Genomic DNA, 22,218 nt, shown 5'->3' on the forward strand with positions numbered 1-22,218 from the left:
CCATTGATGCTGTTTTTTTCCCTTTAGGTCAGAGATCAGATCTCGCTGTCACGGACTGCGGCAAGTAGGAATGACTTCACCCTGCAGCTACCCAAACTGCACCTGGAGACCTTTGCAATGGAGGGGCTCAAGGGCGGGCCAGAGGTTGTAGCATGCCAGGTTAGAGTCTAAATAACATTGTTTGCTACTTAGACATATAGAAAAATAAATTGCACTAACTAGAGAGAGTGAAAGCTTCAAAATATTGTGAATAATTTAAAGGAGATGCAAATAAATTTTTCTTCATTTTTCTATCATGTAACAGTATGCTTCACCATAAGTTGTGTTTTTTTTCTTTAAAGCCTAGAGAACTAGCCTATTAAAATAACCCAGAAAAGTATTTTTACCAAGGAAAATATGTGTTTTATGGCAAAGTACAGTATTAAAAGTGCATACTTTCCTATCAGCAGAGGACAATAATACACTAGGCTGTTATCTTTTTAAGCAAGTCTGAAATTGTTACTCTTGTTGTTTTAAAATAAATCACTTCAGGAAAAAAGTCTAAAAAAATAAATCACTTAAAGTAAAATTATTAAGAGAGATAGCTGAAAATTTTCACTGTTAATTCCAAAATATATCCGACATTTCTTATGTTGGAATTTAATTTCAGCAAAACTAGAACTTAACTGCATTTTGTATTGAAGAGTATTTTACCCTTTAATGTTTCATTTTAGTGAACATTTTAATATGTCCAAACTGAGTCATTTTACTTATGAAACTCAAAATATCAAATCATAAGGTTTCAAATAACTTTAAAATAAACTTAATACAGAAACTCATTTTCAGAAACATTCATTTTCAGGTACTATAGGTATCCTTCTATTATATGTCACTATTGTATTATTGTGATCATTTTTGTCATTAAGGTTAAATTTTTTTAACTGGACAAAAACAAAATTCAATATATACTTTATTCTCCTTTTAATGCCCAGTACCATCATTAGAAAAGTTTATCAACATTATGGAAATTACAGGAAGTCTGATATTTCAAAAGAGGTTGTTCTTGTTCAGTGGCACTCTAGAATTTTCAGTGTAAACAAAGAGATCTCTTAAAACTTTGTGTTTCACTTTTTGAGATTTAAAATAATCTTTTTCATTCTTCAGTTTATGAGCCTATGGAATTTTAATTTTGTACAAAATTAATGTCAGTTCATATGAAGCTATGTTAATTTTTCATGTGCTACATACCCTAATTTAATCTGTTATTACCAAATTAATGCTATACAAAGAAAAAAATATTCATTGCTTCTTTCATTAGGTTGTTCATCAATATATCTAAAATATATATAAGTATAAAACTAACCATAAAATATTTTTATTTTTTCTATTATAGGGGAGAATACAATACCATTATTTAAGATGAAATTAAAAATGTTATGTTTTAAATTTGATTATCAGTATTTGTGAATTCATTGTAACTGTGACTGTGATATGAATTGAGATTTTTCTAGTGGTTGTAAAATAATCCTTTACTTGGCTATCTCAATTCAGAATCATACAAGGCTTAGTACTTGTTATAATTCACAAATAAAGACTTCCCCCAAACTAGATTTTGGTGGTTTGGAAAGTGCCATTTTTGGGGTGCTGATATCTGTGAATAACAACAAATAAATATAGAGACCATAGTTTAAACTACTTTCTTTTCCAGATTATAAGAAAAATAGTTATGCACATTCCCATGTACCTAAACATTTGGATAGGTTCCATTGACATAATATAGTATATTGTAGTTTAGTACTTATACATTGTAGTTAGAAAATTAGAAGACATTAATTATAATAAAAATAGCTACCATCTCAGCGAACACTTATTATGTACCAAGCACAATACTTAGCTCTTTGGATACATTATTTCATTTAATTCTACAATGGGTCTGTCAAGTAGTGGTACTATCTTCATTTTATAATTAAATGACAACAAGTACAAAAATGGCAACCTGTGAAAGATCAGACCAACAGCAAGGAAATGGCAGAGCCCAAAGCCTGAATATAAGTCTAATAGTATTAGATTGCAAAGCTGAACTAGTAAGTCTAAAAAATTTAGACAGCGGTGTTAAATGGTAAAAGTAATACTTTGGAACTATGTACTGGAATTTTTTTCCATTTATAAGACATTAATTATACATGTATATGTGATGTAGGTCATAGTTTATGCTGTATTGTAGACAAATTCACAGATAAAAAGTTTTGTTTTCATTTGACAGCCTAATAGTATGAAACTCTAATTTTCACCTTTTGCAGTATGAAAAAGGTATGCTATATGTATTTATGCTAAGTGTGGCTACTTATTTGGGAATTCAGTATTTGTTTAGCTTTGTACTCTGACTCTGGTGATGAAGGTAGACTATTTAAAATACATGACCTCTGTATGATTATGAGGAGAGACTCACTCTGCAGGGTGTGGTAGTGTGTGAGCCATTTGGCCAACCTGCACAGCTATAATGTGGAGCAATAAGGGCTGAAGTTTTCTGTATTTTCCAATGAGGCAAACTTTATGATAGGCTTAATCCTGGAAGGCAAGGAGACCAGTGAGCATTACTGAAAGGTGAAGAGGATGAATGGATTACTTATTCTCTCTGAACCCGAAAGAGCACATGACCAATGGTCTCCTACAGGAGAAAATTCAGTACAGCTAGTCTCTGAGATGTGCTAGCTTTTTGCCCCAATTTCTTTAGCTGCAAAAAGTGTAATGCTACCGATTTCTTAGCCTTGTAGAAGGACTGAATGAAGCAATGCATGTAAAGGAGAGCCCAGTGCCCAGCATTGAAAAAGGGGGTGATGCATGGAGGCTGTTATTATTGCAGCTATTATGAGACCCTTGTAAAGAGGAAGTAAGCAATGGTAGTTTGTTTTTGTTATTTTTAAGGCGTGTGTGTGTGTTTTATTTTGAGGAATGGTTATTTAGGATCCTTTTCTCCATATCTTTCCATTTGGTTCCTTCACTCTTCCCTGTTTCTTTAAAAGTTTTAAGTAATTTTGGTCAAGCACAGCCTACTTTAGCACCCTATTTACGTTTCCATATCATATGGTGTTCCAGTGAGGCTCATGTCTCCAGTGAAAGCTTTTGTGTAAGTCCTGATGGCAAGTTTAGAACTACGATACCAGTGCTTATATCTCCCAAATAACAGCTTATTGGGCTTTCCCTACAATACTGAGAAAAATAAAAACACCCATATTAGACCCATTAGCTTTAAGTCCAGTACAGTCCAGTATAGTATGAACACGAAGGACTTTGTAATCAAAAATACTCTACCCATACTCTATAATGCTAACATCTGTTGTTTATAGTATTATCTTAAACTCTGAGTTGTATTTTTTCAATAATTTTTATATGTAATGCTGATAATATCTGGCAAATATTAGCAGGCATCCAACAAATGGTTGTGTCTCCACCCCATTCAACAGTAAACAATAAATAATCATTAAACAAACAATAACAGTAGCCAACATTCATTGATTGCTTAATCTGTGCTAGTTACTGTGCTAAACACCTTATATTATGATCTTATTTTTTATGAATAATAGGTGCTCTGCTTTTATTCATTTTACAAAGGAAGGAACTGAAGTTTAATGAGATAGAATAAGATGTTAAAGGTTACATATCCAATGAATAGGGTAACTGGTCCATTCTTGCCATTCTGCCAATAAATCATGGCTTACTGGCTTTTTGTTTGTTTTTTTAAGATGGCTGAGAGAGAAAAAATATAAAGGTAGGATCTATCTGCAGAATACAGTTTCACTTGTGTGGAAATAATGGGAAGAGTAGAAATCCAGAAAAGGGTTAACTGGGAAAATTTCTTAACCTTTCTATGTCTTAACCTCTTTACCTGTAAAATGAAAATAATAAAAATTCCTAAGTTACAGTATTGGTGTGATGATTAAATGGGCTAATCCATTGAAAGTGCTTAGAATAGTGTTGGGTACATTTAAAACACTCAATATCTGTTAGCTGTCCACTAACATGAAAGCTTCATGAGGCCAGGAACTAGGCCTTGTTCACTGCTACATCCTCAGAGCTCAGAGCAGGTCCTCAGGGTATATGGATGAATGAACACTCAATTTCGGACACTTGGCAAGATGACTCAGGAAGCTGCTTGTCTCTGAGTTGTGCATGATCTTAAGAGACTTGGTATCAATTTTTTACTTATAGGCCCACAACATTTAAAAATAAAAAGTCTCCCAAACCATCTCATAAAAGTGTCTAAGGCTCAAGTACAGGGGTGGGGAACCTGTGACCTTCTTGGTTCTTAAGTGCTAGAATCCAAATTTTAAAGAACAAGTCCTTTTATTTTTATTAACATATTTTGTTTGTCTTTCATATTTTAATTTTATTTTTAAAATGAACATATTTAAAATACAAAAGAATAAAATAAGTTTCAAAGAAATAATCCTCCCAGATTGACCGGCACAATTAGAATATTAGTAAGCCATAAGGGCTAAATCAACGGCTGCTGCACTCATTTAGTTCTAACTTCCTCCACCTGACTGGTGCCACTATCACATGAGGCTGGTTCGCAAGAGTTTATGTGGGTTAAGTATGCCATTCTGTTATCAGCTTTTGACAGTGGTACACTATGTTTCTGTTTGAAGTGGAATTTGTGAATAGCTGCACACCTCGACAGTATTTTTTAATTTTGTATGCTTAACAGCCCATCATGTCAAAGAAGACCAAGAGAACGCTGAAAGAAGAAAACAGATTTTTTAATAAGAATTGGAAATTGCAGTATTATCTTGTTTCTGCTAAAGATAAGATGATTTGCTTGCTTTGTGATACTGCAATATCAACATTAAAGAAATTTAATGCTCATTAGCATTATAATACTCATAAGTACCAGAAATATTTTAATTTAGAGGGGGAGGCATGAAAGGTTGTATTGCAGAAGTTCAAAGATGAAAAGCAAAGGCAAAGATAATTCTTTCAAGCAGCAATAAGACCTGGAAATAATGCCACTGAAGCAACTTACACAAGTAGCTTATATACTCAGGCATAAGAGGAATCCATTTAATGACATAGAAACTGTGAAAGAATGCATTGTTGAAATCATAGGATGCTTAGACCCCGATAATGTTTCAAAGTACAAACTACTGCCTCCATTTCAAGGAAAACCATAACTGATCAGCAGCATGAATTAGCCTTCAACTTAACAGAACAACTTCATGCAGTACTTCGAAAGGAAAATATATATTACTCAATCATTTTGGATGAATCAACTGATACTTCTGACTCGGCATTCGGGTCATAACAGAAGATTTTCCTTGCTGCGAAGAGTTACTTGCTTTGGGCACTCCTGCAAACAGAATATGGGGAATAGATATCTTCAAAAACTTTCAAAATAAATGTTGTGAAGTTGGACTGAATTTGGTAAATTTAGTATATGTACAGACGGTGCACCTTCCATGACAGGAAAACACAAAGGGTTTATTGCATAGATAAATAAAAAACATACTAACAGATCCAGATGCTCTCATTTCTTTTAATTGTATCTTGCATCAGCAAAACCTCTGTGCTAAAGCTACTATTTTAAGTGACACTTTGCAACAAGTTATAAGTATTGTTAACTATATTCGTGCAAATGCAAAATGGCATCATCAGTTTTGCAACATGCTAAAGTTGAATGATGAGCTATTCAGTGTGGGTTTGCCATATCATTCTCAAGTGTGTTGGCTATCTCGGGGATAGGTGTTAGCCAAAATTTTATCTTTGCTAGAACAGAGTTAAATTTTATGAAGAACAGAACCAGCAATGTGAATTATTGAAAGAAGATTTCTATAGAAATGCAGCATTTCTGTGTGATACCATGTCAAATCAAAATGACTTGAATATTTCTTTGCAAGGTAAAACTAAGTCTGTATATGATATGTGACAAAAAAATCCAAGCATTTTGAAAAAAGCTGTTTTTTTCAAAACCCTTCTTTTTTAAAGGAATTTTCAGATGAACATTTTCCCCAGTTAGCAAAGGTCATTGATGAGCAGGATGATATATGCGTCAAATGAAGAATTTGAAGAATATGCAGCTGTTACAGACCTGTTAATTGGAGAATACAATGAAAGTTTCACTGACTTTGAGAATCATGACATCACACTCAAATTAGCATTTCAGCCTCACCTAGTTGATATCGCTAAGGCACCTAAAGAACTACAGATGGAATTGATTGAGCTCTTAGTAGATGACATTGTAGTCATTTTTTGATGCTAAGAAAGATCCAATTTAAATATGGAAAAATGCAGTAGAATACCCACGCCTTTAGCAACATGTCTAAAAAATGCTTTCTTGCTTTTAAACCACTTATTGCTGCAAATCTACATTCTCCTGCCTAACCCAAATCAAGACACCCTTAAGGTCACAAATTACTGATACCCATCTAGAAGATCAACTGAAACTGCGGACCTCCATGCTGCAACCAAATATTCAAATGCTTTCCAACAAAAAGCAGACACTACAAAGTCATTAAAAGGTTAGTTAACTTTAAAATTAACAAATAGTTTTCATTTTTTGAAATTAAGTACATAGTAATTAGAGTTTTACAAAATAATGTACATTTTTACGTATATCTAATTGAAGTTTCTTGAATGTGGCCTTATTTGATTACAGCTGAATTAATGCGGCCTTCCAACATGAAAAGGTTCCCCACCCCCGGCTTAGTACATAATAACTATACTTCTGGAAATGTAGTATATTGTGTAAATATGTTTATAAACACTTCATTAGAGAGGCTTCATTGTGAAACCATTTATTTATGAAGATTTTAAACAACAGTCTTTACTATAAATACAGTAATCCTTTAATCACTCCTAACCCACAATGGCATTACATAGTCTTTGCTTGGTATGGTTTTTAATTTTGTGTTATATCCACGACTTTTAGGATTTCATGTTTTTTTTACATTTATGCATATTTTTCAGGCACAGAAATGTCTTTGAGCTATTTTGTTGTATTTATATAGATCAATCATAAAGAGCATCTTGAAGGGAATTTTGTTATTACAATTTTTTTATGTATAGAGGAATGAAATACATGATATCTGTACCTAAACTATTGTGAATAAAAGTATCAAGAATTGCTCCTAGTAATTTTTTACATGTGTTCTCTGTTATACTACTTAATGCATTTCAGAGAATAAGAAAGCCTGTTCTCTGTTATACTGTTTAATGTAAGAGCCTTCTAATTTTTCTGAAAGAAATTTTTACATTTTTGGCATACTTGGAAATTAAAAAGATATTAGATAACTTCATTTAAAAGTTGGTACCATTTAGATATTTTCTTCTTTGTGTTATCACTTCCATGTAAGTGAATTTTCAGGGAGCTAATTATCTTTTTAAACACGAAAATCAGTCATTTTGAATGAAAATCTTGTTAAATATGTCAAATACTGTTTTTTTAAAAAATAATATAATATACCTAATTAAAAATTTTTATTATTCTGGTTCATTATTATTATACATATAAATTACAATATTGTAGTAATAGTATAATATACTTAGGTGTATAATGACATTTGAATTAAACAATATATTATAACTTGATAGAAATTTTGTTAATATTAAAAATTAGCTCTTTAAAAATTAAAAAGGTACAGGATCATGATAAAAAATCAGAATCTACAGAAAAGAATAAAGGAATATAAAGATCATTTGAAATTCTGCCATTTAAAGATAATCAATGTTACAATGTTAACATTTTGGTATATATTCTTCTAGTTATTTTTTAACCATAAATAGAAACACACACATATAGCATGTATATTTAATATATCTATATATATTTAAACAATAATTTGGCCATACTAGTTTTTTTCCTTATTGATATATATTAATAATAGTTGTATATATTTTGGAGATACATGTGATGATTTTTTTTTTTTTTTTGAGACAGAGTCTTGCTCTGTCACCCAGTCTGGAGTACAGTAATGTCATCATAGCTCACTACAACCTCGAACTCCTGGGCTCAAGCAATCCTCCTGCCTCAGCCTCCCAAGTAGCTAGGACTATAGGCATGCACCATCATGCCTGGCTAATTTTTTTTTTGGTAGAGACAGGGTCTCACTCTTGCTCAGGCTGATCTCAACTCCTGGCCTCAAGCAATCATCCCTCCTCAGCTTCCCAAAGTGCTAAGATTACAGGTGTGAGCCATAATGCCTGGCCACCCTGATACCTATATACAGGGTGTCCCAAAAGTCTCCATACAAAGGAAAAATTTTGGAAAATTTTGTAAATAAAGGTACATTTAGGTACAATTTCTCATTTTCCCTATGTAAGGTGACTTTGGGGACACCCAGTATAATGTGTAATGATTAAATCAGGATAATTGGGATATCCAGCACCTCAAACATTTATCTTTTCTTTGTGTTGGGAACATCACAATTGTTTTCTTCTAGATATTGTGAAATATATAATAAATTATTATTAACTGCAATTTCCCTACTGTACTATCAATTATTGTTAACTACAATTTCCATACTCTACTATCAAGCACTAGAACTTATTCCTTCTATCTAAGGGTAATTTTGTACCCCTTTGCCAACTTCTCTTGGGCCATACTGTTTTGTAAGCATTTTTAAACCTAATAACATATCATGATATCTTTCTTGTCAGTAAAAACAGATTTACATAATTATTTTTGATCATTGAATTGTATTCTACTACATATATCTACTATAGTATTGTTCATCAGTTTTCTGTTGATGGATATTTGAAGTTGCTTCTAATTTTTTTGGTTATTACGAATAAGGTGTCAGTGAATATCTTCTTCCATAAATCTTTTCATTGTTCTCTTATTTTTTTCTCTAGAATAAATTAGTAGAATTATTGCACCAAAGGATGTGCACATTCTAAGGCTTTGGATACACATTCTCCTGTTGCCCCTGAAAAAGATGGTTCCAATCTACCCTTACATGACTTCTGTTCATTTACTTTTCTTTAAAAAGTATGGTTATTTTCTGATAATGGAAGAAAGTTTTCTTCTCTTTTAATAATTTCAGTCTTCCTGAATTTTCGGATATCCATTCTCACTGGGGCCTTATTTTATAGAGTTGCCAGGTTTCAGTCTAAGAGATTCTCCTTGGTAAAGCAAAGCAAATATATTCTGTGACTGCCCTTTGTCTCGCAGACTTTTCATTTTCGTTGATTACTGGGTCCATGAATGTGCTTTGAATATTTGAGGTTATTGGAACTTTGAACTTTTTGGTAAATGGGATCATTTTAGTAATAAGGTATCAAAAATTTTTGGATTAGATAAAGTTGTCTATGAGAGTTTGCAGTTCTCTTTATTCTTTTTTAGTTTTTAATTAAAAATTGATAAGCTATAGTTGTATATATTTATGAGATACAAAGTAATATTATGATTTATGAATATGGTGTAGAATAATTATATCAAGCTAGTTTTAAATTCTAAAATTAAAATATCTTTTAAATTGGAAAATATAAAATCATTTTAGAATTGGGTTGTAGAATGAAATAGAATGTTGAAATGCCACTTTCTTTAAAGGATGGAAAGTACTTCCCAGAGAAGAGCTGTTTGTTAGGGAGAAACAATTAGCTGGCAAAAATCATATAATTCATCTGAGAATAAATGCATTTTGATGGAAAAAATACCATCCTTTGTCTCATCTAGCTACTTGACAGCTGTAGGTTATAGTTCTATGGAATATAAATTGTGCCAGTAAAGAATCTCAATGTCCTAGGTTTGGGGCCTAACTTGAGGATGAATATAAGAATTAGTGAATTTGGTGTATTTTGTTGTTGTTGACATCAGAAAGTATACATGGTATTTTCTGACATCATGTTGTCAAAGAAAACATTTTTGCTATTTGGTAGTTGAAATTTTAGAATTTTACTCTGAAAATTTGATAATGCACAGAGAGAACTAAAGTTTCCTGAAAATTTCCTGGTAATAGAGCTCTAAGAAATGCTAAATGAAACAAAATATAACAAGAAATATGATGTTAATATACACAGAAGAACTTACTTTAAGGGTCTGTTGGAAATTGAGATAAAAATAATTATCCTAGGTTTAATTCACTATCAATATAAATAGCATTTAAACATTGGTTAGAGTTGTTTTGAGTTATACCTTGTCATCCTTGGTCTGTATCTTCTCCTCAGATTTCAGTGTTTGATGACTGGGAAGAATGCTAAAGACTCAGCCTGGTGTGTCAGCCATTACTACAGCAGCTTTGGTGTTATCACAGGATAATACCAAAGGAGTCCCCCTCATCCTTCCTGTCTCCCTGGATTCCTCCTTCCCTTTCTGTGCCTTTTGTTTGGTTTGCACTTTTTTTGGTGGTGGTGGAGGGGGATGCATCAATCAGATTTTTAGAACAGAATCTTGAGAATGAAAATATGAAATTATGCTTTCATTGATCCACATGACACATGTTACCATTCTTTTCTTAATTCTCTTATTTTAAAAGATTTACTATAATAAAGTATTTTTTCTGTATATTCATTGTTAAAACATAGTCTTGGGCACTGATAGCCAAAAAATATCTGTTAAAGCTAGGAGTTCTGTAAAGTTTTTTTTTAATAGTTAGCAAATGAGATATTTTACATCTTGCATCAATGGTTGTTTTTCAGACCAGTGGGTGTTTTTTTTTTCCTGGTTGAGACTTTCATCTCTCTTTGCCTTTTGAAAAGAACAAGATGACATATGAGGGCAAGTAATTGCATCTGTGTAAAGCTTCTGCTACCGTTTTGAAGAATCTCATAACTCCCTACTCCTTAACTCAGCTTAAAGTATTTATGAATTACATCCCTTGTGGGAATGATCTGGTATCAGTGATCTGAAAGGCACTAAGTAAAATCTGATAGGAATTCTTTAAAATAGGTATGATAAATTCCTTTTTCTAGGTTTGTTGTTTATCAGTTCTTCCTTTGTTTATTATAAGGAAGAATAATTAGGAAGAAAATAAAATCATACCAGAATCAGTATTACAGAAAGTTGAAGAGGTCATGCAACTTTGCTAGAAAGTATTAGGACTGGCTATGAAGCAGATGAAATCCTTGCCTCTGTAGGCATAAATTACACAGACAGCAGGAATTCTCATTATCTTATACAATTGTTATCTTTTTGTTGTGGATCGCAGATTGTCCTTTCTTGTGAAAGATGAATATGGATTATCATCCTTGTGGTGCTGAAAAAGTGCTACTGGAGTTCTATCCTAGAATTGCTATTTCCTGTGAGCTCTTGGCCCTTAATTATTCCAGCATGTCAGTTTCCTCATCTGCAAAATGGAGATGATAATACCTGCCCTGCTGCTTCTTGGGGTGATTGTGAGAATCACGTGACATGTATGAAAGAACTTTGAAAATTAAACAACAGTAATAAATATTTTTAGAATTATTTTCCTTTAAATATTTGGCATATAAACATTCCTTGGTCAGGTGTAAGGTTGCTTAGTTTTCAATTTCAGGTTGAGATTTTTGCACTTCTAAAAGACAAGCAAGTAAATCAGATTATAGGAAAGTTGGCAACCATGAATTTGTGCAATTTTCTGTATGTCATTGAGTTTGCTAGAAACATCATGTTTATCAGAATGGGAATTACTTTCTTAACAGCATAGTATTTGGAAAAGTTAAAATAATTCCATTTTCTGGGGGAAAAGGCAGAAAGGTAGTATTAACGAAAACCTCTATTTTGAGAGTCAGAATGCCTGGATTGAAGTTCTGGCCCTATAATGTAAATACCTGGGCAAGTCACTCGAAGGTACTGAGCTGCCATTTCTTCATCTGTAAATAGTGACAGTGAAGATTGTCTTGCTTTTGTGCATAGGGTGTGGGGAAATCAGATGAGACAATGTGTATGTGAAGGTGCTTTGTATTAATAAAAGTTTTGTTGGACTGAACTGCAAAAGGCCTGGATTCAGAAATAGTGACCTAAGTACGCTGAGGAATGTTTTAGTGTTTTGACTCTTGGAGGTTTTTGATTGATGTTCAACATGTACCTTCAAAAAAATAAAATGGGCTGGGCGCAGTGGCTCACGCCTGTAATCCTAACACTCTAGGAGGCTGAGGTGGGAGGATTGCTTGAGCTCAGGAGTTCAAGACCAGCCTGAGCAAGAGTGAGACCCTGCCTCTATTGAAAATAGAAAAATTAGCTGAGTGGGCATCCTGGCATGTGCCTATAGTCCTAGCTACTCAGGAGGCTGAGGCAGGAGGATCACTTGAGCCCAGGAGTTTGAGGTTGCAGTGAGCTATGATGATACCACTGCACTCTACCTGGGGTGACAGAGTGAGACTCTGTCTCGAAAAAAAAAAAGAATAAAATATTCAATAACTTTAATGTTTCCTTCCAGTTCAGTAAGACAGAGGTGGTGAATGCCTACCATCTACTTCTATTTGAATAATTATTATACAAAGTAATTCAAACATTACTACTGTTTCCGTATTTTCTTTTAAACCATTTTGTCACCTTTATTTACAACATTAAATTTTGGGGGAACTTCAAATTCCAACTCTGTGAAATAGTGATAGTATTTGACAGTAATGTGAACTGTTTGAGATGTAATTAGTAAAAAACAAAAATGATAAAACATGAACTACGTACAGTACAGAATATATTTTTTTCTTACGATTTGCAATTCTAGTTGTCCCTGAATAGAAAAGATGCTGACTGATGTGAATATAATTTATTTGTCATTAATGTTAAGAGGCAAAACCTGAATCCTAAACTTGACCTTTTATCTTTTTTTTTCATTTTAAAGACTATTTTTAGCTATAAGTATAACCCTACTAGATAATACCTTTTAATGCTTATTATTGAAGACTGAAGCCTGTGCGCACTTGAACTTTCAAGTGCTACAACCTGAATTGCTATTCATTTTAGCTACTTGGACAAAAAAAAACAGTATTTGATGGACTGCCTAGGTGAAGACCTGGAAAAGGAAGGGTTATCTACAAATTGAGTGAGTTTATTATGGCTTAGTGATTTGCTGATTGATTTCATTTGCTGTCAGTTAAGGCTCTCTTAATGTCAGTTTTCTTTGCATAATGCCTTGAAATAAAGACTGATGAAGTTCTTCAGATTGATACCGCTTATATAAACTGACCCTGATTTGCCCTATTCGGCATGACAATTTAAGTGACAGCAGTTAGAGGAAAATACAGCAATGAATATGCAACTTAAGGATTAAGGGAGATGCAGTAAATCATTCAGTCTAAAACTAGATGCAAAAGTAATTTCTTGTAACAGTTCCACAGATGCTTTAAGCTTATTATATATATATATCTATCTGAGTTGAAGAAGGGAACTAAAAGTGATTCTAAATCTTTCTCTCTCCCCTCTTAATATAAACTTGTAGTTGTCAGAATCACACTTAAAAATATTTTATTTGGATGTCCACATGCAAAGAATGAAATTGGTCCCTTACCTTACACTATACACAAAAATTAACTCAAAATGGATTAAAGGCTTTAACAAGAGACCTGAAACCATAAAACTCCTAGAAGAAAACATAGGTGAAAGCTGCTTGACATTGGTCTTGGCAATAATTTTTTGGATATGGCACCAAAAGCACAGGCAACAAATGCAAAAATAAACATGTAGTACTACATCAAATTAAGAAGCTTCTGTATAACAAAGAAAACAGTCAGTAAAATGAAAAGGCAACCTATGGAATGTGAGAAAATATTTGCAAACTGTATATCCAATAGGGGTTAATATCCAAAATATATAAGGAACTCATACAATATAACAATAATAATAATAAATCCTTTTGAAAAATGAGCAAAGGACCTGAATAGCCATTTTTCCAAAGAACACGTGGAAGTGACCAACAGGTATATAAAAAGGTGCTCAACATCATCAGGGAAATAAAAATCAAAACCACAATGAGATATCACCTCATATCTTTTAGTATGTCTATTACCAAAAAGTCAAAAGATAACAAATGTTGGTGAGGATGTGGAGAAAAGGGAACCCACTCCAGTGAAACACATTGTTAGTGGGAATGTAAATTGGTGTAGCCATTATGGAAAACAATATGGAGGTTCCTCAAAAAATTAAAAATGGCACTACTATATGATCCAGCAATCCTACTTCTGGGTTTATATCCAAAGGAAATGAAATTACTATCTTGAAGAGATATCTGTACTTCCATGTTCATTGCAGTTCATTGCAGCATTATTCACAACAGCCAAGATATAGAAACAACCTAAGTCCCCCCTGACAGACGAATGGATAAAGAAAATGTGATATACACAATGAGATATTCAGCCTTAAAAAGTGAAGTAAATCCTGCAATATGCAACAACATAAGTGAAACTGGAGGACATTCTGCTAAGTTCAATAAGCTAGACACAGACAAATACTGTATGATCTCACTTATATGTGAAATCTGAAAAACTTGAACTCACAAAAACAGAGAGTAGAATGGTGGTTACCAGGGGCTGGGGGGTGGAGAAAATGGGGAGATATTGATCAAAGGGTACAAACTTTCAGTTATAAGATGAACAGTTTCTGGAGCTCATGGTATAGTACTATATAAAGTGTTGTATACTTAAATTTGCTAAGAAAATAGATCTTAAGTAATTTTACCACACAAAAAGGATAATGTAAGGTGATGGATATGTTAATGAACTTGTAATAATTTCACAACGTATATGTATATCAATCACATTGTATACCTTAAATATATATAATTTTTATTTGTCAAAAAAAGCTTTATTTGAGGTTGCATAGTGCTGTATATTAAGTAACCAATGAAATGTAGAGTAATTTTGAAACTTTTAGAAATTGCTTTTCAATTTTAGAAGCTTCTAATAACAGTAATAGCTCCTCCCTGCCCCACTTCAGTGGCGAAGAGTCTTATAGTGCTGACTAAAAGGAGGCATAACTCTTTTGGAGAAGACTAAGAAGTAACTCACTGAAGAAAATGTGTTGAAAGATAAACAGTGCGCAATAAAGTTTTAAAGCATTTATTTGAATGAACAGCAATTCATGAATTGGGCAACTCCAAACCAGAAGTGGTCCTGTGGTGGGAATGCAATCAAATTTCTGCACTTTTGTAGATACTAAACCAAAGCCCAAATTAACTCTTTATCTGAAATATAAGGTTGTTACTTGATTACTTTATTTTTAAAATAAAAATAAACTTATTTTAATAAATTTTCTTAAAAGTTTTCTTTAAAAATAGTATTCTTATTTTTCTTAACAAAGCACCAGGTTTTTGTTTTTTTTTTTTAAAAGCTTCAAGGACTTGCTAATACTAGCCGATAAAACCCTCGCTTCCATTTTAGGAAAGAAGAATTGCATGTAAGCAAGTCTGGGCCAACTTTTGAACTTGCTTTCTATACCCTCCTCCTCTGTTCTCTTTCTTAGTTCATTCAGATCCAGTGGTTGGTATAAGCTGCTGTGTGGGAGAGGCCCCTCAAGAGGCATTAGGAACTTACTCTCAGCTCCTAAATGGAATTTCAGTGGGGTGACCTAGGAGATTGTGCAGAATGGCTGGCCCCTTGTTTCATCCCAGGCTCCTTTTCAAGTTAAAGCACCTATATATGTGGAGATATTTGCTCTGAAGAACATGTTCCTTCCTGATCAATGGAGTGGGCTCAAAAAATAAGAGAAGGTAAAAGTTTTTAAAGGAGTACTACTTAATTTTTAAAATTTGGTTTTGACATCTTAGTTTATTTTGGTTGTAACAATTAGTAGATTAATTGAAAACCATATATATATTTTCATGTATATATATGGATTTCTAGCTCCTCTGAAACCAACAAAATATCATACCAGAAATTTACATGATTGTTAGACAATTTAGCAGAATACTTTTGCTTATTATACGGATTTGTATGTACTCCAGCGAAACACGATTCTATAAACATAAGTACATATGGCAACAACTCCAAATGATATAATTTTTTTGTAACACAGGAGTTATTTTTTATCATTCAGGCCCATAATCCCACATTTGAAATTCCAAACTCCAAAACTCTCTGAAAACTGGTAACTTGGAGACAAAACCTGACCTGCCCTAATTTTGTGGAAGAATTGACAAGAGGTTCTTTATAGTCTCAGTAAATCTCCTTCATTGTAATTATTCAAATGTTTTGCTGTAGAATGTTTTTGATTAGAGGATGCTGTCCTAGATCTTCATGAAGGTGTTAGTATATCGTATATTTCCCATATTTCTAAAATCTGAAAAATCATAAACTGAGAAACACACCTGGTTCCAAGGGATTCAGATAAGAGATGTGCAAACAGTACTTTTAAACAGATTCCTTTTTTAATCAGAATATTAGGGGTACAAACACTTTGGTTACATGAATTGCCTTTTTACAATTTGAGTGAAAGTTATAAATGTGTCCATCACCCAGATAATGTGCATTGTACCTGTTAGGTGTGAATTTACCCATCCCCTTCTCTCCCCTCCCAACTGCTTGATTTCTGTTGAGTTTTTCTATGTATGTGCACATGAGTGTTGATCCATTAGTTCCAATTTAATAATGAGTACACATGGTGTTTGTTTTTCCATTCTTGCAATATTTCACTTAGAAGATTGGTATCTAGTTCCTGCTAGGTTGTTATAAAAGGTATTAGTTCACCATTTTTTCTTATGGCTGAGTAGTACTCCATGGTATACATATACCACATTTTATTAATCCACTCATGTATTCATAGGCACTTGGGTTGATTGCACATCCTTGCGATTATGAATTGTGCTGCAATAAACATTCAAGTGAAAGTGTCTTTTTGATAAAATAATTTTTTTTCCTTTGGGTAAATATCCAATAATGAATAGGATTGATGGATAAAATGGTAGGTCTACTTTTAATTCTTTGAGGTATCTCCATACTACTTTCCATAGAGGTTGTAATAGTTTGCAATCCCACCAACAGTGTATAAGTGTTCCTTTCTCTCTGCATCCATGCCAGCATATGTTGTTTTGGGACTTTTTGTGTGTGTGTGTGCGTGTGTGTGTGTGCTTTTGTAGACTTCATTATATTCTTTATTTTTTTATTTCAGGGTATTATGGGGCTACAAACATTTTGGTTACATAAATTGCCTTTGCACCACCCAGCAAGCATGACCATCCACCAGACAGCGTGCACCATATCCACTAGGTGTGGATTTACCCATTCCCTCCTCCCCCCCACACCTTCCTGACACCCTATGAATATTACTTCCCATATGTGCATATTAGTGTTGCCCAATTAGTACCAATTTAATGGTGAGTACATGTTGTGTTTGTTTTTCCACTCTTGTGATACTTCACTTAGAACAATAGGCTCCAGTTCCATCCAGGATGATATAAAAGGTAGTTCATCTTTTTTTTTTTTTTTTTTTTTTATGGCTGAGTAGCACTCCATGGTATACATGTACTATGTTTTATTTATCTACTCATGTACTGATGGGAACTTTGGTTGTTTCCACATCTTTGCGATTGTGAGTTGTGAATTGTGGTGCTATAAACATTCGAGTGCAGATGTCTTTTTTATAGAACATCTTTTTTTCCTTAGGGTAGATGCCCAGTAGTGGGATTGCTGGATCAAATGGTAGGTCTACTTTTAGTTCTTTGAGGTATCTCCATACTACTTTCCATAGAGATTGTACTAGTTTGCAGTCCCACCAGCAGTGTATGAGTGTTCCTATCTCTCTGCCTCCGTGGCACCATTTGTTGTTCTGGGACTTTTTGATAAAAGCCATTCTCACTAGAGTTAAGTGATATCTCATTGTGGTTTTTATTTGCATTTCCCTGATGATTAGAGATATTGAGCATTTTTTTATGTTTGTTGACCATTAGTCTATTGTCTTTTGAAAAATTTCTATTCATGTCCTTTGCCCACTTTTTAATGGGGTTGTTTGATTTTTTTCTTGCTGATTTTCCTGAATTGTGTATAGATTCTACTTAGCCCTTTATCAGATGTATAGCATGCATATATTTTCTCGCATTCTGTAGGTTGTCTGTTCACTTTGTTGATTGTTTCCTTGGCTGTGCAGAAGCTTTTAAATTTAATCAGGTCCCATTTATTTATTTTTATTATTGCTATAATTGCCTTTGGAGTCTTCTTCATAAATTCTGTGCCTAGGCTGATATGTACAAGAGTTTTTCCAAAATTTTCTTCTGGAATTCTTAGTTTCATGCCTTAGGTTTAAGTCTGTTATCCATCATGAATTAATTTTTGTGAGTGGTTAGAGGTGTGTGTCTGTCCTGTTTCAGTCTTCTACATGTGGCTATCCAATTTTCCCAGCACCATTTATTGAATAGGGATTCTTTTCCCTAGTGTATGTTTTTGTCTGCTTTGTCAAAAATTAGATGGCAATATGAGGATGGTTTTATATCTGGGTTCTCTGTTCTGATCCTTTAGTCTATGCCTCTGTTCTTGTGCCAGTACCATGCTGTTTTGGTTACTGTAGCATTGTAGTGTAGCTTGAAGTCTGGTAAAATGATGCCTCACAATTTGTTCTTTTTGCTTACGGTTGCTTTGGCTATTCAGGGTCTTTTCTGGTTCCATATGAAGCATAGAATTATTTTTTCTAGATCTGCAAAAAATGACATTGGTATTTTAATGTGGATTGCATTGAATCTGTAGATCACTTTGGGTAATAGAGACATTTTAATAATATTGATTCTGCTGATCCATGTGCATGACATGTTTTTCAGTTTGTTTACATCCTCTGCAATTTCTTTCCTCAGTGTTCCGTAGTTCTCCCTGTACAGGTCTTATGCCTCCTTAGTTAAATATATTCCTAGGTATTTTCTTTGTTGCTATTGTGAAATATATTAAGGTTTTTTTATTTGATTCTCAGCTTGATTGTTATTGGTGTATAAGAATGCTACTGATTTGTGCTCATTGATTTTGTAACTTGGGACTTTGCTGAATTTATTTATCAATTCCAGTAGTCTCTTGGCAGAATCTTTGGGGTTTTCTAGATATGAGATCATATTGTCAGCAAAAAAGTAATAGTTTGACCTCTTCATTCCCCATTTTAATACACTTGATTTCCTTGTCTTGACTAATAGTTTTTCTTAGCACTTCTAGAATCATGTTGAATAGAAGTGGTGATAGTGGGCAACTTTGTCTGTTTCCAACTCTAAGTGGGAATGCTTTCAATTTTTCCCCATTCACTAGGATGTCAGCTGTTGGTTTGTCATATATGACTTTTATAATTTTGAGGTATGTCCCATCTATGCCTATTTTTTTAAGTATTCTTATGATAAAAGGGTGCTGGATTTTGTCAAATACTTTTTCTGTATCTATTGAGAAGATCATATGGTTTTAGTTTTTGCTTCTATTTATGTGGTGAATCACATTTATAGATTTGTATATGTTGAACCATCCTTGCATTTCTGGGATGAAGCCCACTTGGTTGTGGTGGATTATTTTTTGATTTGTAGCTGAATTCAATTTGCTTGGATTTCATTGAGAATTCTGTGTCTATATTCATAAGGTATATTGGTCTATAGTTTTATTTTGTTGTATCCTTTTCTGATTTTGGTATTAAGGTGGTAGTGGCTTCGTAGAATGAATTGGGGAGGATGCCTTCCTTCTTGATGTTATGGAATATTTTCTGCAGTGTAGGTACCAGTTCTTCTTTGTAGGTCTAGTAAAATTTGGCTGTGAAACCATGTAGTCTGGGACATTTTTGGTTGGGAGGCTTTTTATTGCTGCTTCAATTTCCTTCCTTGATATTGGTCTGTTTAGGTGTTCTATTTCTTCCTGATTGAGCCTAGGGAGGTTGTATGTTTCCAAGAATTTTTCCATTTCCTCAACATTTTCAAGTGTATGTGCATAGAGATTTTTGTAGTATTCAGAGATGGTATTTTGTATTTCTGTGGTATGAGTTGTAATATCTCCTTTTTCATTTCTGATTGAGCTTATTATGATACTTTCTTTTCTGTCTGGTTAATCTAGTGAGAGGCCTGTAGATTTTGTTTATTTTTTCAAAGAACCAACTTTTTGTTTCATAAATCTTCTATATAATTATTTTGTTATGGATTTTGCGTAGTGCCATTCTGACTTTAGGTATTTATTTTATTCTGCTGGGTTTGGATTTGGTTTGCTCTTCCTTTTCCAATCCTTGAGAGGATTCATTAGATTGTTGATTAGATTAGATCTTTCTGTCTTTTGGGTATAGGCATTTAAAGCTATGAATTTTCCTCTTAGGACTACTTTTGCTAAATTCCACAGATTTTGATAACTTGTGTCCCCTTTGTCATTTAGCTAAAAAAATCTTCTAACTTTCATTTTAATTCCTCCTTGACCAATAATTGTTCAGCAGTAGGTTTTTTAATTTCCATGAGTGTATGTAGAGTTGAGTGTTTCTGTTGAAATTGATTTCCAATTTTATTCCAATGAGGTCTGAGAAGATACATGGTATAATTTCTATTTTTTTAAATTTGTTGAGACATGTTTTGTGGCCTAAGATGTGATCAATCTTAGAGAATGCTCTGTGAACTGATGAGAAGAATATATATTCAGTAGTTTTTATGTAGAATGTCTGGTAATTATCTTTTAGTCCCATTTGTTCTAGAGTCCGATTTAATTCCATTGTTTCTTTGTTTATTTTCTGCTTGGAGGATCTGTCCTGCTCTGTCAGTGGGGTGTTGAAGTCCCCAGCTGTTAAGATGCTGTTGTTTATCATTTTGTTTGGAGCAAGTAGGGTTTACTTTATGAATCTGGGGACACCTGTGTTGGGTGCATAAATATTTTGGATTGATACGTCCTCTTGTGGAATTGTTTCCTTCACCATTATATAATGACCATCTTTATCTTTCTTTACTTTTGTTGATTTGAAGTCTGGCCAAGTAAGCTGTGGGCAGGCACACTCCCAAACCATCACCACTTGTCAGCTAATTAGACCCCTCCCCTGATGTCAGCTCAGGCAGCTCAAAGCCTCTTGACCAGTACTTGCAAGGGCCTCTGGTAGTTAGCTCTCCTTGTCCACTGCTATGGTGATCTCACTGCTTCCTTAGAACTTCTGCAGAAGCCAAGCTTGACCACCTGGAACCCTGTTGGAAACCCTAGCTCTGTAATAATGTAATTGGCCCAAATCATTGTTTTTCACCTCACTTTCCACCAAGCATCTGGAGCCATGTATACCTGCAATGTAATCTCTGAGGTGGCCATAGGCAAGATCTCCAGTGGTATTGTGCAAAATAAAAAGCCTCAGCAACCCATGAAAAAACAAACAAAACAAAAAATCTGATGTGAGATTGGCTACACCAGCTTTCTTTTGGTTTCCATTTGCATGGAATGTTGTTTTCTGTCTGTGCACCTTGAGTCTGAATGAGTTCTAGTGTTTACTGGAGACAGGAGATATTTGGCTTGTATTCTTTAATCCATTCAGCCAGCCTCTGTCTCTTGAGTGGTAAGTTTAAGTCATTCACATTTATTGAAAAAACTGATAAGTGGGGTGGATTACTGTTTATCCTTTCTCTTTTTTTTTTTTTTTTCATGTTTCAGGTGTGAAGATTACTGTTTATTCTGCTGAGTAGAACTTTATTGCTCTGTTTTACCTTTTGAGTCATTGTGGTATCTGGGCTGTGACCTTTAGCTTGTGGGTGATTTTACACTGGTGGGTGTGTATTATACTGATCCCTTTGTAATGCAGTTCTGACTATATCCTGCAGGGCAGATCTGGTCTTGACAAATTCCCTCAGTATTTGTTTGTCTGAAAAAGTCTTTATTTCCCCCTCATATAAGAAACTTAGTTTTATAGGATAGAAAATTCTAGGCTGGCCATTATTCTGTTTGAGAAGACTGAGAATGGGGCCACAATCCTTTTTTGCTTGTAAGGTCTCACTTCAGAAGCCTGCAGTTAGCCTGATGGATTTTCCTTTGTAAGTTACCTGATGCTTTTGCCTTATGGCTCATAGGAGTGCCTCTTTCTCATTTACATTGGCCAGTCTGATGACTATGTGTTGGTGTGATAGCCTCTTCATGATGAATCTCCCAGGGGTCCTTTGAGCTTCTTGTACCTGGATATCTAGATTTCCAGCAAGGCCAGGAAAATTTTCCCCAATTACTCCCTCAGTTAGGTTTTCCAACACTTGTGTATTTTCTTCTTCACCCTCTGGGATTCCTGTGATTCTTATGTTAGGCTGCTTTATGTAATCCCTTTTTTCTTATAGGCTTTGTTCATTTCTCTTATTTCTTAGTTCTTTCTCTTTGACTGACTTGTTTAACTCAAGGTGTCTTCAAGCTCTGAGACTCTTTCTTTTGCCTTTTCTATTCTTAAGGCTT

General features: G+C 33.9%; 1 protein-coding gene across 2 annotated transcripts in view; it reads left to right on the forward strand.

The window, feature by feature from the left end:
- Window positions 1-22,218, forward strand: part of CCDC171 (coiled-coil domain containing 171) — a 303,473-nt gene that overhangs the window by 208,202 nt on the left and 73,053 nt on the right. For both annotated transcript variants that reach the window (XM_069474218.1, XM_069474217.1), the window contains one exon: window positions 28-159. In XM_069474218.1, coding sequence (XP_069330319.1) covers window positions 28-159 — 132 coding nt within the window. The remainder of the gene's footprint in view (window positions 1-27; window positions 160-22,218) is intronic.

This window comes from Eulemur rufifrons, chromosome 7, assembly GCF_041146395.1.
Source record: "Eulemur rufifrons isolate Redbay chromosome 7, OSU_ERuf_1, whole genome shotgun sequence".
NCBI classification, from domain to species: domain Eukaryota; kingdom Metazoa; phylum Chordata; class Mammalia; order Primates; family Lemuridae; genus Eulemur; species Eulemur rufifrons.